The sequence below is a fragment of the Bradysia coprophila genome, unplaced genomic scaffold (assembly GCF_014529535.1).
Source record: "Bradysia coprophila strain Holo2 unplaced genomic scaffold, BU_Bcop_v1 contig_476, whole genome shotgun sequence".
NCBI lineage: Eukaryota > Metazoa > Arthropoda > Insecta > Diptera > Sciaridae > Bradysia > Bradysia coprophila.
Window position 1 is genome coordinate 2,328,637 of NW_023503727.1, and position 17,373 is coordinate 2,346,009.

At 36.3% G+C, this 17,373-nt stretch overlaps 2 protein-coding genes across 2 annotated transcripts; both read left to right on the forward strand.

Annotated features, from left to right (window-relative positions):
• The first annotated feature begins 1,018 nt into the window (after nucleotides 1-1,018).
• Nucleotides 1,019-7,052, forward strand: LOC119082677 (facilitated trehalose transporter Tret1-like). The gene is made up of 6 exons (XM_037192254.1): nucleotides 1,019-1,140; nucleotides 2,609-2,844; nucleotides 2,899-3,029; nucleotides 3,118-3,307; nucleotides 6,041-6,409; nucleotides 6,536-7,052. Exons 1-6 carry the CDS (start codon nucleotides 1,095-1,097, stop codon nucleotides 6,950-6,952), a joined length of 1,389 nt encoding a protein of 462 aa, XP_037048149.1. The 5' UTR covers nucleotides 1,019-1,094; the 3' UTR covers nucleotides 6,953-7,052.
• Nucleotides 7,053-10,376: 3,324 nt separating this feature from the next.
• LOC119082676 (facilitated trehalose transporter Tret1-like) lies at nucleotides 10,377-17,038 on the forward strand. Its single transcript, XM_037192253.1, has 6 exons — nucleotides 10,377-10,510; nucleotides 14,499-14,734; nucleotides 14,789-14,919; nucleotides 15,575-15,764; nucleotides 15,935-16,303; nucleotides 16,383-17,038. Exons 1-6 carry the CDS (start codon nucleotides 10,465-10,467, stop codon nucleotides 16,797-16,799), a joined length of 1,389 nt encoding a protein of 462 aa, XP_037048148.1. The 5' UTR covers nucleotides 10,377-10,464; the 3' UTR covers nucleotides 16,800-17,038.
• The last annotated feature ends 335 nt before the right edge of the window (nucleotides 17,039-17,373 follow it).

Consider the following 17,373-nt stretch of genomic DNA (forward strand, 5'->3'; position numbering starts at 1 on the left):
ATTTGATATATCACAAGCAGCTATTGCGTGCGTATTTTGGTAGATATCGTCGAAAGACTGAAAAACACCTATAGGGCCCTAGCTCTGGAAGGGCCGACCCTACCATGCCCATTTTCGAACTTGACCTTACTTTTGTCGATACCAATCGGGAAAAAAAAAAGAATTTTGAAAAAAGGTTGTGATTTGCTCAAGCTAGAGGGGTCACAGACGGACGGACATTTTTTTTATTGCGGATTCGTCATCTATGAACATAACCAAATGCTTTGCCCTTACTGTCTGCTTCCAATTCGACGTGTTACAAACGGCATATTAATCTTATAAGCCCCCAGTACTTCGTACGGGGCTAAAAATAAATTCACTGTCATCTCATCAGGGCCATGACGACAGTGACTGGATGATGACTAGTCTGCCACTCCTAGTCATAATCCTATACGTGTAATAGTTCAGCGAATCATAACAAAAATGAAATGAAGTGCCGCCATGGTCTGAATTAATTTTTTTTTATTATTCACAAAACAATTTCTCGTGGGATCGAAACAGTGTGCGAGCCTTCCTAAGCAAATTAGGGATTGCAATTCGTAATGCAGCAATTCCTAATTTTCTTATGCATTTTGTATAAAGATCGAGCTACATTACGAATTGCAATCCCTAATTTGCTTGGGATTATGTCGGTTTTCGGCATGGATTCGCTGTCAAACTGGTTGGTTTCTTCGAAACTCCATTTGCTAGTAAAAGCTGTTTGATAGCTATAGAAACATAGCACTTCGTTTCTATGGTAGAATCATTTCGATACATGCACGTAAAACTGTGTGTATCATTGCGATGCTAAATAAAGGAAGTCAATCAAAAAAACTCCAATTTTTTCGCCATTCTGGACCATTATACAATTATACAAAGCGGCACTGTGGTTTCACTATACTATCACTTGTGAGTAGTTCGGTTCTAATACAGTTTATTATGACTGCTCATTGCCTATAAACTTGACTAATGATAGCTTATTGATTCAGTTACGATATAAAACTGCCATTTATTCTCAGTCATGCAGCAGTAGTGATGTGGCTCCGATAAGTCTAATCTAAATTTGTTTGAAAATCATGGGATTCAGTGAAGTGAAAATGCAGTTTCTTGCGGCAGTTGTAGGTATAGTTCGCGAAATAATATTTACAATCGAATTCGCGTAGACAGTTCCACTTACTTCAGCTGGTTTTTTAACGTTTCCAATAACCCGACTTTGTCGTCATTATAAAATATGAGAGTTGCCGGTGTACTATGTCTTGGACACACATGCTCTAGTTGTTGACAGTAATTTGTTCTAGTGCTTGGTTCAGTGCTATGATATCTCTGTTTAAGCATAATTTCTCACTCTACACGTACGATTGAATGAGAAAAACAAGCTTCCAATACATTAGTGTTATATCAATACCCTCTCTAGCAACGAAATTACTTTTATTAAGGTGGTGAAAGAATCAAGTAGCCTTTTGGAATTTACATGTACATGTACATTACAGTCAGTCAAAATGCAGATTAGCGTTTGTAGAATACAAAGAAATAAGGTGTGAATTTGACACAGAGAGCTGAGAGTTTGTTTGCTAGAGAGAGTGTTGGCTTTATCGAAAAATTGATAAGTGAATGCTAATTTCTGACCTACATTTTGATAATTTTCATCGAATTTTCATCACAATAAATATATCAGCAAGCTTTTCATCAACACACTTCAAAACAAGCACGAGAGCAGTAGTTTTTAATGGTTAATTGGCCCAAAGTTGACCTGTTGGTGATGTCAATGATTTTAGGTGAAAAAATAGGTGATTTTCCCGAGTCCCTGACCGCCTGCAGTGACACAAGTCCATGACATGGTATGTATGGCAAGATAGCCTAGCCTCAGTAGTACCATGCTATGGAAAAACATCCTTGGATAAGTTTAACTGCAGAGGGTTGGAGCGACTTTAGTGCAATTCCACCCCAAATCGACGAAATTTTATCGCTTTTTTGAGGTTTTTCATGTAGTTATTCATTATTTACTGCATATATAAGAGTGAGATCAACTAATATAAGGAGTTCCTCGATGTATCCACGTGGGTCACATACTCTTGGAACCCAAATTTCGAACTATTTGGACTATTTTCTATATAGAAGTGGGGTATGAAGCATTTTTTGGTCTTTTCGTTTTTAAAGTGAAATAAGCTAAAATAAAGAGTTACTTGATATATCCGTGTTGGTTTTCTTGCCTCGGTAAAATCACCTATTTTTTCACCTAAAATCATTGATATCACCAACAGGTCAACATGGACCTGGTGGTGTGTATACTCAAAGTGTGCATCTCTTCAAGGCCTACAAGGCTAGCAAAAAAAGGGTTTTCTCAAAATTGTTTCCCTCGATTAATCGCAAGAAAATGATTTTGAGGCTTTTTTGCCAGACCCTTACTTCATGACCTCGATCGTCGACAACAAAATAAATTTCACCAAACGTAGTACCACGTTTTACTCGCAATAGTTCAACGAATCGAATGAGATATACCTCAATAATATCCGTGACCCCTTGTCCCAAAATGTCTGATTTTGTTCGATGTTTTGGCGATATCACACTTAAAATTCTCTATTCGATATAGTGGCTTTGCAAACAACTGGATATGGCATTATAAATGGTTGGTCCAGTCCGAATAATATTAAGCTTCGATCCGACACCGATAATCCATTGCCCAGCGGTAAATTGACAGAAAACGAAATTTCGTTGACATCGTCTATAGTAGCAATTGGTGCGATGATTGGGATCCCAATCGCCGGGTTTTTGGCAAATAAAATTGGCCGAAAATGGCCAATACTTCTGTTAACGATTCCAATTACGGTAGGGTAAACTGAAGATAATTAGGAACATGAAGTTTCAATCGTTTTATTTCAGGTGTCCTGGCTTCTCATTTGGTTTGCGCAAAATGTGTATTACTTATATGTTGGTCGGGCCATTCAAGGTGCAGTGGAAGGCGCTATATTTTCGTTATGCCAATTCTATTTTATTGAAATATCCGATCTCAGGTAAAATGGAGCTTACGATTAGTATTTAGGATGATTCGATTGATTCATTGTATTACAACGAAGCGTTTGTCCATTTTTATGTTTGAAGTGTTCGAGGAACTTTATGCGCATCCACAGTACTTGCAGGACATATTGGCATACCAGTAGCCTTTGCCTTGGGCTACCTCGATTGGGCCGTAACACCTATATTTTCAATTGCATTGAGCGTATTAGCTGCCATTCTGATGTACTGGTTCCCTGAAACTCCCACATATCTCGTAAAACAAAATAAAATTACAGTAAGTCGAATCGACCTTTGATCACTACGCAGCGACCATTTAATGTGCAGTTAGACGAAGTTTGTTTCGGAATTGGAATAATGTGGCCCATCGAAATGCTTTATTCTCAACCGACTTTGTTTAATAGTCCTCCGCCCACGATTAGAAATGTTTTACATCTAATCAATTTTGTCGTTCATTGAAAGCATATTTGCTAGCGCGCCAGTGGACTTGAATTAATGCTCAATCATGTCCGGAGCGATAGCGGAGGACTTGACGCAGTCTAACTTCCAAAAAAAGAACGAAGAAATTTTTTTGAGACGCGGCAACTATATATAGCCAAACATTTCAGTTTCTTTCCTTTGGCCTGTATCACCACAAATCCTATTCTATCTTATTCGCGCCTTCAAATACGAGCAAAACGAGCTATCACTCGACTATGTACCTTTAAAATTACCGGAGATACATCGTTTTGAAATTGGCACTTTTCATAGAAAATACACCAAATTGACTTTTCCCAAACAATCAAAATCTTTCAACTTACTCTGTATGTTTCTATCTGTCTATCTGTCTATCTATCTATCGACGGTCGATCTCGGAAACTAGTCAGCCAATCTCCATGAAATTTTGCAGGAACCTCAGGGTGGGCAAAAAAATGAAAATGTGATACGCCATTACCCCAGGAAAAACCAGAATTTTGTGTTATTGGCCTCGAAGTGGTTTCTGAGTGTGGTTTTCGAGGGTCGGGAACGCGTTTCGGCTGTAGCTTAGCTGTATTGAAACCTACAGAGGCGTGCGACCCATCAAATGAAAGGTATTCGTAACACGATTCGAACAAAAAAATAAAAAAATAATTTAAAAAATCGGGGCAGGTTCGTTTGAGCTAGAGTGATTAGAGTGACCAAATTTTGAGCTACTCGAGCGTAGGATGAAAGGACTAATATTTTATAGAGAGATAGAGAATTACTTTCTTCGGCAAAGTCTCAGAGTTTTACGAGTAGAACAGAGGGGCATATGTGAAAAATGTCGAAAGTTGGAAATGGGTGGGTCAATTATGTTTTTAGAGGTATTTCTTGAATGGTGGCAGATAGAGAGTTACTTTCTTCGGCAAAGTCTCAGAGTTTTACGAGTAGAAAAGAAGGGCATTTGTGAAAAATGTCGAAAGTTGGAAATGGGTGGGTAAATTGGGATTTTGGAGATATTTCTTGAATGCTGGCAGATAGAATTACTTTCTTCGTCAAATTTTCGAATTTCGTCAAATTTTCGAATTTCGTCAAATTTCGTCAAATTTCGAATTTCGTCAAATTTCCGATTTTCGTCAAATTTCGTCAAATTTTCGAATTTCGTCAAATTTCGTCAAATTTTCGAATTTCGTCAAATTTTCGAATTTCGTCAAATTTCGTCAAATTTTCGAATTTCGTCAAATTTCGTCAAATTTTCGAATTTCGTCAATTTTCGAATTTTGTCAAATTTTCGATTTTCGTAAAATTTTTGAATTAAAACTGTGAACTGTTATAAAAAGCAGTGTTGACTACACTTCTAAAACAACTGATATCCCAACAAAAATCTCTTCGAGAAAAGTGTGACGCAGTCTTTGAAGTACAATTTCCAAAATGAATGATATCGCTAGAGTTGACGCTTTCAGCTTCGTTACGCAAAAATTAAATTTTACACCCAATTTTAGTTCAAACAAGCTGGCTTAGTTTTTCTCATCATCTGCCAAATAATTTTTACCAAAAAAAAATTGACTGGAAACAACCAAAATTTTACCAAAAAAATCTGCGTCGCAAAGTGGCAAATTTCAGGAACAGATCAGCAAGAAAATTTATCTGCCGCATGCGACGCAGATTTTTTTGGTAAAATTTTGGTTGTTTCCAGTCAAATTTTTTTTGGTAAAAATTATTTGGCAGATGATGAGAAAAACTAAGCCAGCTTGTTTGAACTAAAATTGGGTGTAAAATTTAATTTTTGCGTAACGAAGCTGAAAGCGTCACCTCTAGCGATATCATTCATTTTAGAAATTGTATTTCAAAGACTGCGTCACACTTTTCTCGAAGAGATTTTTGTTGGGATTCTAATGTCGAACAACGTAGGTTTTGAGCAGCTTTCTATTGTTTTATTTAAATATTTGCATGCTATCTCCTAACACATGGTATTTTTTACCCTTGCTTGCCATCTTGTAATATTTGAACTGAACTTGGAATAATCTTCAGATGTTGAGAGTAAAGATGTGTTCCGTGTACATCATTAGCTTCAATTTTTACTGTTCCTAGCTCCGTTGAATTATTAACGCAAACTGGGAGCTACACGATTCATTGTATTAGAAATGAGAATCTGCCCTTCATATTTGTCTCGGTCCACATTAACTGATCGTAATTTACGAACTTCAATTGAGTTCCAAACAAAAAAAAAATTATATTTTTTATCGATGGAGAACCTAATTATAAGACACTTGGTCTCGTATTATATGCCGAAAAAAGTTAAAACTTTTTTTATAAATCATTTTGAAAGTCACTGAAAACACGAAAATTCGAATCGAAATACAAAAATTTTTGATGACATACTGTTTTTCTATTCGAATTTTCGTGTTTTTAGTGACTTTCAAAATGATTTATAAAAAAAGTTTCAACTTTTTTTGGCATATGATACGAGACCAAGTGTCTTATAATTAGGTTCTCCATCGATAAAAAAATAAAAATAAAATTGTTTGGAACTTAATTCTACAGTCGAATCAATCAATCAATTGACTTGCAGGAAGCGGAAACATCAATTCGATTTTACAAAAATTTACGAGCCAATCCAGAAGCCGATAAAATTGTTCAAATCGAGATGGAAAGCATAAAATCTGGAATGACTCAGACCCAGGCAGACATGGCGAACAAAAGTTCTGCAAAGTTGTCTGACTTTTTAACGAATCCTGGTAGAAAAGCTATGACAATTGGAATTGTCTTGGCCGCACTAAATCAGTTAACTGGTGCCTTCGTTTTAATCGCCTATGCTGGTACCGTTTTTCAAAAGTCTGGATCTGCCTTGTCGCCAAATGATTCTGCTTTAATAATCGGATTTATTCAGTTGATTGGGACATTTTTAGTGCCCCTGTCCATTGAATGGATTGGACGAAAGGTGAGAAAGAAAATCATTAGATGTCGAAAACCGAAAGGAAGGCCTTAAGTTTACACCTAATTGAACCTTGTCGAAGTGAATTTAGTCTAACGTATCATTTATCCTCCAATTTATTCATTTTTTTAGGTTTTGTACGGTACATCGACAGTCTCGTCTGTGGTGGGCTTCGCATTCTTAGGTACCTATCTAATGTTTCAATCTTGGGACTATGATGTGAGCCACCTTAACTGGATTCCAGTCGTTTGCTGCTCGTTTGTAGTCTTAGCTCAGTCACTCGGCGTTTCGACATTATCATGCACCATAACTGCGGAAGTAATGCCCAAAAACATAAAGGAAATCGGCCTAACAATTTCGAATTTTACCATGTGCGCCGTTGGAACTCTTGTCTTACAGTTCATGAGTAATGTGGATGATGCATTGGGTCAATTTGGAACAATGTATTTGTTTGGTGGACTTTCTATACCAGCTGCTGTGTTTGTGGTTTTTTACATTCCAGAGACAAAAAACAAGAGTTACGAACAGATAATGGCTGAGCTCAAATAGGAACCAGTTATACGTTTCATTGGAATAGACATTTTTTATTCAATGCACAACGCAATGTAGATATTATTTCTCTGTCATTAAAAAGTACTGTCAGACTTCAGTCTTCAGACTATTTCATCTCGTCTTCGGCTCTTTCTGGAAATCTTTCACACGCTAAAAAAATACTTTTAGTCCTAGGTACGAAATGTACTATTTAGAGCTACAGTCGGAGAAAAATAGATTTCGGGATTTTAAGAGACATCATCGTTTTCGTCGTTTTTCTGTATTCTCTCATCCCAACAAAATCTACCTGCTACAGCTGCGATCTGTCTCCAGCTGCAGTTTTTGAGAAAATACAGCTGTCACAGAAAATATTTCGGCCCGTAGCTGTCACAGCTGTATTTTTCTACTTGCTATCAGAGCTGTAGTTGTGATTACCTACAATAGCTGTGTGATTGCCTACAATCAAAATGTTGTGATCGATAGGCACGGGTTCGAATCATGTCCGATCCTCTTTTTTTTAATAATATTATTAAAAATAATTTTGGTTTCATTTCTGATAAAAGCCAGTTCAAAATTAACTCAATAATTTAAAAAGAAAATATTTCTGGCCTTTCGGAGTTATATTTCACAGTACTGGGGGAGTATTTTGATATTCTGTTGTATTACATCCGACGAGTTAATTTTGAACTGAATTTTAGCTGAAATGAAACGAAATTGATTTTTTATTAAGAGGCACCGACACTTTGGTGAAAAGCCTACATTAGGGCGATTTTTAAATAGTGGATCTTAGTTTACTTTTGATGATATCTTTCCATCAGAATCCTTTTTCAAAAATGTACGACCGCAATTCCGACCACGAATGTGGAAGATAGAAAATAGATTTGGTTGTAGCAGTTTGACCAGCTCTGAGAACAATGAGCAGTTTATGAAAATTTCGTTAAACTGCTCACTTTTCTTAGAGCTGGTCAAACGACTACAACCAAAACTAATTTTGATTTAAAGCTAGCACATTCGTGGTCGGAATTGCGGGCGTACATTTTTCAAAAAGGATTCTGATGAAAAGATATCATCAAAAATGAAATACGAGGCACACAAATGTAGGCTACAATTGTAGCTAAGTGCTGGTGCCTCTTAATAATTATTTAAAATAAAAACTTGCCTTGTTGGGGCGCGAACCCGTGACCTCTCGATCTCCAGTCCAGAATAATCCATCTGAGCTACGGAACATGTATGCTACAAATGCCTTATGTTAATGTAAGCTACACAACACATATTCCCGTTGATAGGTAATATACATCCCTGTAGTAGCTGTATTGTGGGTGTAACATTACCTACGGCCACTTCTGCCGCAATTTTTTGTTTATAAAATTTACTTTCGACCATTTTTTTGGTAAAATTTTGGCGTTCAGCCGCATCAACAACAGATATCGGATGTTTTGGAAAAGCAGAACTGCGTCATCATTCCCAGTAAGGATTTTTGTGGGATAATACTTACTCATCAAATAACTGTTTAATGTTGAATGTAAGTCGAGCCCCCGTTGTCACAATGGCATTGTGAGAATTTTAATGCAAATTCCGTTAAGAAGTTAAACATCTATCTTCCTAAACGCTAATATATGCAGCTATGGTACGTTTGACAACTGCTAGAAATTATGGACTGGGGATTGGATTTATTTAAAATTCTCGATAGTGGCTGGGTTATAATTGCTAGCCGCTGTAAAATAAATTTTCCCTAAAATTTCATGTGTCCAAGAAAATATGTGTTTCAAAAACATTTACATGCTACATGCGTCGAAAACCGTACTTTTCATGTTTCGGCTTCGCCTCGGATCAACAAAATTCACACGAAAACTCTACTTTGCATCTTTTATCCCTAGTCATGTAATAGTACATTTCGTACCTAGGACTAAAAGTCTTATTTAGCTTATGAGAAGTTTCCAGACAGAGCCGAAGGTACGAATAGTATTTTTCATATTGGACGGAGAAAAAGTGCGACCTAGTGGGTCCTAGGTATGAAAAATACTATTTCATCCGTCAAAAATTTCCACGCGTCTTAAAATTTTCACGTTTGCAAAAATGTTTCCACATTAAAGAAACGCATCCACGTCAAACCACGCATGAAAGTGAAAATATCTTCTTAACTTTTCCTCATTTTAATTAGAGGGTATGCCAAGTTTCAAGTCTCTAACAGACAAATATTAAACTTTATATAATCGACATAGTATGTGTGCACTTCCTCGTTTTTATGAAATTGTAAATACTCGTCAAACAATTCACTAATCATTGTTTATGCATAATTCTAGACCATATAATACCACAAACAGTCTCTATAAAAAAAAAATTGTGCACCGGACAACTGAAATACGACATATTTTGCCATGATTTTTTGATACGAAATGTCAGGTTCTGTCTATTTTAGTTGTACGAATGTCCGATGCAAAAAAAACGTTGTTCGTATCTCGACGGGAAATGGATTTTTCAGCACACGTCTTAATTTTCCTTATTAAAACTTAGGACTGGTGCTGAAAAAATCCATTTCCTGTCGAGGTACGAAAAATACTATTGAATGAATTGTCTAAGGTAGATAATTTCTCGAATATTTATATCGGCCCATAAACGTTGATTCAGGAAAAACTGTGATTCATACTTTATAAGAGTGCAAGAAAAAAATGGAGAAATCTGAAAAACTTTATAAGAAAATGTGAACGATACGGGAATCAATATTTTCGACTTTGCCCGAGATTACTTTATTGATAACAAAAGTTTAGAATATTTTTATGCGCATCAGAAATATTTTCACCAATTAATTCACTAATAAGCACTGCGAGAAAACTACAAGTGTTGTACAATAACAAATGTATTGAACGACCTTCATAATGCTCACCTCACACAGTGCTGTATCTAGCATACTCAGCCCCCTAGAGAGCATTCAGCTCTCTGGTGACCCGTTTTCTTTACCAACATAATTAGGCCACTTTTTGCTGTAAATGAGTCCGTTGGGTTCAAAAGTAGGTCTATTCCATCTGTCAAAGTGACGTTTTAAACGTCAAACATTAGAAACTATGTAAAACGGTCGGTAATTTCGTTAATTCTTCTTTATTTTTTTAAAAATCCAGTAAGTGAAAAACAATTTAAGAAAAATCTACGAAATTACTGACTTCCTAAAAGATTTCTTATGTTTGACGTTCAAAACGTCACTTTGACAGATGGAATAGACCTACTTTTGATCCCAACGGACTCAAATATTATCTTTTCCTTATCCTTCGGTCGTATTCCAGCGCCCCATTTTATCTCCGCCCTGGACCATGGTCCACTCGGTCTCTGACGCTGATACTATTCTATAGCACTTGAGAGTTATTTCATTCTAACGCATATTAATATGGCTGCTCATTACCAATATATTCACTTGACTATACTACTGATAGCTTATTAATTCAGTTTGAAAAACAATATAAACTGCCATCCATTCTCAGTCACGCAGCAGTTGTGATATGGTTCCGATCAGTTTAATCTAAATTAGTTTGAAAATCATGGGATTCAGAGAAGTGAAAATGCAGTTTCTTGCGGCAGTTGTAGGTATAGTAATCATATTTACAATCGAATTCGCTTTGAAGGTTCCACTTACTTCAGGTGGATTTTTTTTTTAATGTATTCAGATATTTATCTTTGTGTAAAGCGTGATTTCTCACTCTACGCGTACGATTTATTTATTTATTAATTTTAAAGTCTACTTAAGTAAGCCGACTCAATTCATACAATTTTATTCATCTAACTAATTCAAGCATGTCATTAAACATAAACAAGTCGCATTTGGATCGATAAATTGAGTATCTTTCAACGGGTAATTTCTCATTGCCACGATCAAGAAACGTACCAATTCTTTTGGTTAACAAACATTAAAAACAACATTCAGCACAATTCAAAGCATTTAAAGTACATAATTTCAAGATTTTAAAGATAGTGCAAGTAAATTAATCTATGCAGCCGTTCATAAAAAGTGGACCGAAATCAAGAAACACACCAAATTGGCGAAAGATGAGTTTCTAGAAGGCTTAAAAATAGTAATTGAAAAATGCTGTTTTCAGTATGATGGAACTTATTACAAGCAAATTTTTGGCGCTCCAATGGGTTCACCGTCGTCACCTGTTTTCGCCGATTTAATTCTAGAAATTTTGGAAGATGTAGTCATCAATAAACTTGGCTTCCGACTACCATTCTTTTGGAGATATGTTGATGATATACTCTCAGCTGTCCCAGAGGACAAAGTAAATCAAATATTGCAAGCGTTCAATAACTACAACCCACACGTACAGTTCACCATTGAAACAGAATCCGATCAAAAAATTTCTTTTTTGGAATTGGTCATCATAAGGGACGCTTGTAGTATAAAGTTGGACTGGTATCATAAACCGCCATGGTCTGGCAGATACATGAATTTCGAATCACATCTTCCATTGGCCTATAAAAAAAAAAAAATAGCACTATTGACTGAGAAGATTTTGGTGTTATCCGATCCAGAATTTCACGAGCAAAATTTCCAGTTGTTAAGGAACACATTGCAGTCTAATGGATATCCTAGCACGTTGACAGAAGACATTATAAGTAGGCATGAGCGATAATGAAAATGATTATCGATAATTATCAATTATCGATAATCGATAATTATCGACTTTTTTTATCGAAAATTATCAAAAAAATATCGATAATCGATAATTATTGATATTTTGATAATTATCACGATATCGATAATTCGATATATCGATATTTCGGTCCGAAAATCCGATATTTATCGATATATTCCGATATATCGGTATATTATCATGAATTTTCAGATAAATATCAAAATATCGATATTTTGATAATTATCGAATTTCGATTATTAAATTATCGATAACGATATGATTAATCGATTATCGATAATATCTTTCGATTGATATTATCGATAATTTTGAACGCCTCCCATCCCTAATTATAAGGAAAACGAAATTGAAAGTTGCTGAAAAAGACACCCGATCAAGTGATAATCATCTTCCTGTTCATGGACTACAACACGATAAGCCAACTGTAGCTATTCCATATACCAGAGGTTTGTTCGAAAGTTTGAAGTCTATTTGCAAAGAACGGTTCTCTGTCATTGGAAAAGGGGACAACAACGTCAAGAAATTTTGTTTCAGTAGACAGAAGGACAAGACCGTTAAGATGGAACAGTCTAATGTGATTTACAAGGTCACTTGCTCTTGTGGTGAAATATATATTGGCCAAACGAAACAGAAATTGAAAAAGAGGATGTACCAGCATAAATACAACGCGAAGATCAAGAACGTCGATCATAGCGCTATTACTGAACATGCTGTTACACTAAATCATGAACCAAAGTGGGACGATGTAGAAATCCTCGATTTCGAATACAATAAGAAGAAACGGTGCGTTTTAGAAATGGTACATATTAGGAAGAACCCGAATTGTATCAACAAACAAAAAGAATAAATTTTCCTGTCAACAGCGTACAATAACATCATTTGAATTGTCGCGCTATATGTAGACCAATGAAGTTAGTTTAGCCGTGTGCTTATTATGTAACGGATGTCAATACTTTTTCTAGGAAGTTGTTCTTTCTGTATTCAAATAGATTGCAGTTGTGATAGAAGTTTTTGAAATTATTTTTCTGATTGATTTTTGACGAAGTGTATGTTTTTGTGATTAGAATGTAATTTCAAGTCGCATTTTCTAATGTTTTTTAATGTTCGTACAGGCAGAACGTACACAGAGCTTTTGTTGTGGGCTATATTTTTTCAATGTTAATGTGAATGTAAGAGATATATAGGTAACACTGTTCTCTCTTGAATGTTGTATGACTTAAGTTATTTTTGATGAATTGTTTTGTTACAGCCCTGATGATGTCTTCAATTGGAAGACGAAATATATTGGCAAAATAAGTAAAAAATTTGTCTTTATTGAGCTAATCCGACAACCTGATTAAAGTACATAAATCAAATTCAACTTCTAAGCTTCGTCAATCAATTAATTCAATTAAAGGAAACCACATTCTATTCAATAATATCACAGTTTAGCATTCTCAGCCAACCTCTTCCCCATATCACAGTCTTAAGTCACAATTTCGTGTCACAGTTCAATCAAGTCACCGAATACCTCATCTGGTAGCTTCATGATTTCGCATTTGAAAGTGTTGAACGGTAATGTTGGATCCACAATGGTCACAGCACAAGTGAACGCTCGGCAAACATTGTTAAATCCGTGTTCCTTAACGCTCAAGAAACGATTGCATGAGAAAAACAAGCTTAAGAGTGATATCGCCAAATCTGCAGGTGATTTTTTTTAACTTTGGAAACAAGCGGTCTCCGATTTTAATGAGTGATAGCTCGTTGGATTCGTCTTTCAATTCTAGGAAACACGTGTCTTTCACTTTTTCTTTAAAAAAATTGTTTTCTTTGAAAAGCGCTCAAAAGTGAAGACATGTCAGAGGGTACCGAAAACAGTTTTTCGGCAATAACTCAAGAAAAAATTATTTTAAATTGTTGTAATGTTGTACGATTGTCGGCCTTGAAAAGACCTACAGGTGGAGTATACGCACCGCTTGGTGCTAGTTGATCCACTAGAGTTATGACTAGAAATATAGTGAATGTTCAGAGAGTCCGCCTTTTCTGCAGCTTCAATGTACCACGGAGCTGAGTATGGGGTGTTGTAGCTGGCTTCACCCACTATCGTTGCACATAGAAATGAACCCAGTACTTTTGGGATGCAAGCCTACAGAAGTCTTGAAAAAAAAGTTGGTGCCAAAATGCAGATTTTTTCCTTCTGTCTGAGGGCCCAAATTTTTTTAAGAAAAAGTGAAAGACACGTGTTTCCTAGAATTGAAAGACGAATCCAACGAGCTATCACTCATTAAAATCGGAGACCGCTTGTTTCCCAATCACCTGAAGATTTGGCGATATCACTCTTAAAACTGAAAACTTAGTTTTTATTTATAATCGAGAAAAAGACTGCTCACAATGGCGCAGCCAGTAAAAAACCATAACATGTATGAAATAGTTATTTCATGTAAGGGGCCGAAACCCCGAGAAAAATCTCAACAAAATCTCGGCCCGACACATGAAAAACTTGATACGTCAAGCGGAACGGTCCTTGTGACGTAAATAACTATTTCAACAACAAATATTACAATAAATAAAATCATCTGCTCTATTTCTTCCTAATGTTCCAAACAATGCATGCCTGATAAGTGAATGCTAATTTCTGACCTACATTTTGACAATTTTCATCGAATTGTCATCACAATAAAAATACTTATCAGCAAGTCGCGGCATTATCTAATGATTTTGTGTTTGTTTGTGACTCTATAGAAGTCGAGACGGAAAGTCCAAGAGACTTGAAACTTGACATACCAAAGCACCTAGCAAGGTAATAGAACAAAATAAAGTATGCGAATATTTCCACTCCTTTCTTTTCTTAATGTTCTGGAATTTTGTCTGGTCGAAGCATCACATTTCCCCGTTGGAGGTTTTCTGATTGAATTCAATTCCATTAAATTCTCTATTCGATATAGTGGGCGTGCAAGCCAGTGGATATGGCATTATAAATGGTTGGTCCAGTCCGAATAACATTAAGCTTCGATCCGACACCGATAATCCATTGCCCAGTGGTAAGTTGACAGAAAACGAAATTTCGTTGACATCGTCTATTGTGACAACTGGTGCAATGGTTGGGATCCTGTTCGCTGGGCTTATAGCAAATAAATTTGGCCGAAAATGGCCAATACTTCTGTTAACGATTCCAATTACGGTAGGGTGAACGGAAGATAATTAGGAACATGAAGTTTCAATCGTTTTATTTCAGGTGTCCTGGCTTCTCATTTGGTTTGCGCAAAATGCGTATTACTTATATGTTGGTCGGGCCATTCAAGGTGCAGTGGTAGGCGCTATATTTTCGTTATGCCAATTCTATTTTGTTGAAATATCCGATCCCAGGTAAAACGCAATGAACGTCAACACAAGGTATGGTCGAATGCTAAGAGTAATTATATCTAGAGAGGAAATTTCGAACAAAATTACGTAAAATATGTGGTCCCAACATGAAAAACGAAATGTTTATTGGTATGTATGTTTGCCCTCTTAATTAAGAGGGCAACTATCAAAAGCGAAATAGCGTTAACGCATACGGTTGCTAGGAATCTCGCGCCGCGTCATTCACAATAATTCAAATTTTGACACATTTTGTATAAGGAAGATGTCACTTTGTGAATTATTGTGAATGACGTGGCGCGAGATTCCTTAACACCACGCATACATGTATTGGTGTAAAATTATATAAAATGTGTATCTTATACAAACTGATATTGGGACCACATTTCCTCGTACAAATTTCATCTCTAGGTATAATTACTTAAGGTCGAACGTCAAACTTTGTATGGAGCGGAGGACATAGCGATCTCATATAAACAAGCTCACCTCTCATGGGAGGTGAGTTTGTTTATATGAAATCGCTGTGTCCTCCGGTCTGTATGGACAGACCATACCTGGTTTGTACATTCATTGGTAAAACAGAGCTTACGATTAGTATTTAGGATGATTCGATTGATTCATTGCATTACAACGAAGGTTTTGTCCATTTTTGTGTTTGAAGTGTTCGAGGAATTTTATGCGCATCCACAGTACTTGCAGGACATATTGGCGTACCAGTGGGCTTTGCGTTGGGCTACCTTGATTGGGCCGTAACACCTATATTTTCAATTGCGTTGAGCGTATTAGCTGGCATTCTGATGTACTGGTTCCCTGAAACTCCCACATATCTCGTAAAACAAAATAAAATTGCAGTAAGTCGAATCGACCTTTAATCGCTACAGCAGCGACCATTTAATGTGCATCTAGACCAAATTTCGAAATCTTTCCACCATAAAGTAAGAGTTGTCTCGGTCCACATTAATTGATCGTAATTTACGAACTTCAATTCGTCAGTCAAATCAATCAATCAATTGACTTACAGGAAGCGGAAAAATCAATTCGATTTTACAAAAATTTACGAGCCAATCCAGAAGCCGATAAAATTGTTCAAATCGAGATGGAAAGCATAAAATCTGAAATGAGTCAGTCCCAGACGGACATGTCAAACCAGAGTTCTGCAAAGTTGTCTGACTTTCTAACGAATCCTGGTAGAAAAGCTATGACAATTGGAATTGTCTTGGCGGCACTGAATCACCTAACTGGTTCGTTCGTCTTAATCGCCTATTCTGGCACCGTTTTTCAAAAATCTGGATCAGCATTGTCGCCAAATGATTCTGCTCTAATAATCGGATTTATTCAGTTGATCGGGACATTTTTAGTGCCACTGTCCATTGAATGGACTGGACGAAAGGTGAGAATCATACCGAATCTATTCAAACTGGATTTAATCTAACTTATGATTCTCGCTCGAAATTTATTCATTTTCTTAGGTTTTGTACGGTATATCGACAGTATCGTCTGTGGTGGGCTTCGGTTTTTTAGGTACCTATCTAATGTTTCAATCTTGGGGCTATGAGGTGAGCCACCTAAACTGGATTCCAATCGTTTGCTGCTCGTTTGTAGTCTTAGCTCAGTCACTCGGTGTCTCAACATTATCATTCACCGTAACTGCGGAAGTAATGCCCGAAAACATAAAGGAAATCGGCATAACAGTTTCGAATTTTGCCATGTGTGCTGTTGGAACACTTGTCTTACAGTTCACTAGTAATTTGGATGATGCAATGGGTCAATTTGGAACAATGTATTTGTATGGTGGACTCTCTATACCAGCTGCAGTGTTTGTGTTTTTTTACGTTCCAGAGACAAAAAATAAGAGCTACGAACAGATAATGGCTGCGCTCAAGTAGGAAGCAGTTATACGTTTCATTGGAATAGACCAATACTCTATCTAGCAAACAAACTCTCAGCTCTCTGTGTCAAATTCACACCTTATTTCTTTGTAGTTTGTTTGCTAGAGAGAGTATTGAATAAACATTTTTTGTTCAATGCACAACGCCATCTAGATATCATTTCTATGTCTCTAGAACCACTCTGCATGTATTTCTTAAGGAATCATTCACAAATTACAAAACGCTTTTCATCAAAATTGAATCCTAAATTACTGTAGAAATACGTGCTCTGTAAAGTTAAAACAACACGTCAACAACAGATATCAGATGTTTTGGAATCTCGGAACTGCGTCATCATTTCCTGTTACATGCAATACAATAATTTAATGTTGAATGTAAATTGAGTTAATCTTAATGCAAGTTCCATCAATAAATGAAACAACTATCTTCCTCAACGGTAGGTTATATTACGATCTCTCTTTATTAGAGTATCACAGTCTTTTTAATTACGCTCTCATTCGCATGAATATGGCAATATCTTAAATTTATTACAAACTAGTGCAGTATCCGGCGTTGCTCGGGAATATTTTAA

Excerpts from the sequence above, each read along its gene's own strand:
- LOC119082677 (XM_037192254.1), top strand. The coding sequence starts at position 1,095 with ATGGGATTCAGTGAAGTGAAAATGCAGTTTCTTGCGGCAGTTGTAG. Across the intron at positions 3,308-6,040 it reads TAAAACAAAATAAAATTACA|GAAGCGGAAACATCAATTCG; the intron begins GTAAGTCGAATC and ends ATTGACTTGCAG. Across the intron at positions 6,410-6,535 it reads TTGAATGGATTGGACGAAAG|GTTTTGTACGGTACATCGAC; the intron begins GTGAGAAAGAAA and ends TCATTTTTTTAG.
- LOC119082676 (XM_037192253.1), top strand. The coding sequence starts at position 10,465 with ATGGGATTCAGAGAAGTGAAAATGCAGTTTCTTGCGGCAGTTGTAG. Across the intron at positions 14,735-14,788 it reads TGTTAACGATTCCAATTACG|GTGTCCTGGCTTCTCATTTG; the intron begins GTAGGGTGAACG and ends GTTTTATTTCAG. Across the intron at positions 14,920-15,574 it reads GTTGAAATATCCGATCCCAG|TGTTCGAGGAATTTTATGCG; the intron begins GTAAAACGCAAT and ends TTGTGTTTGAAG.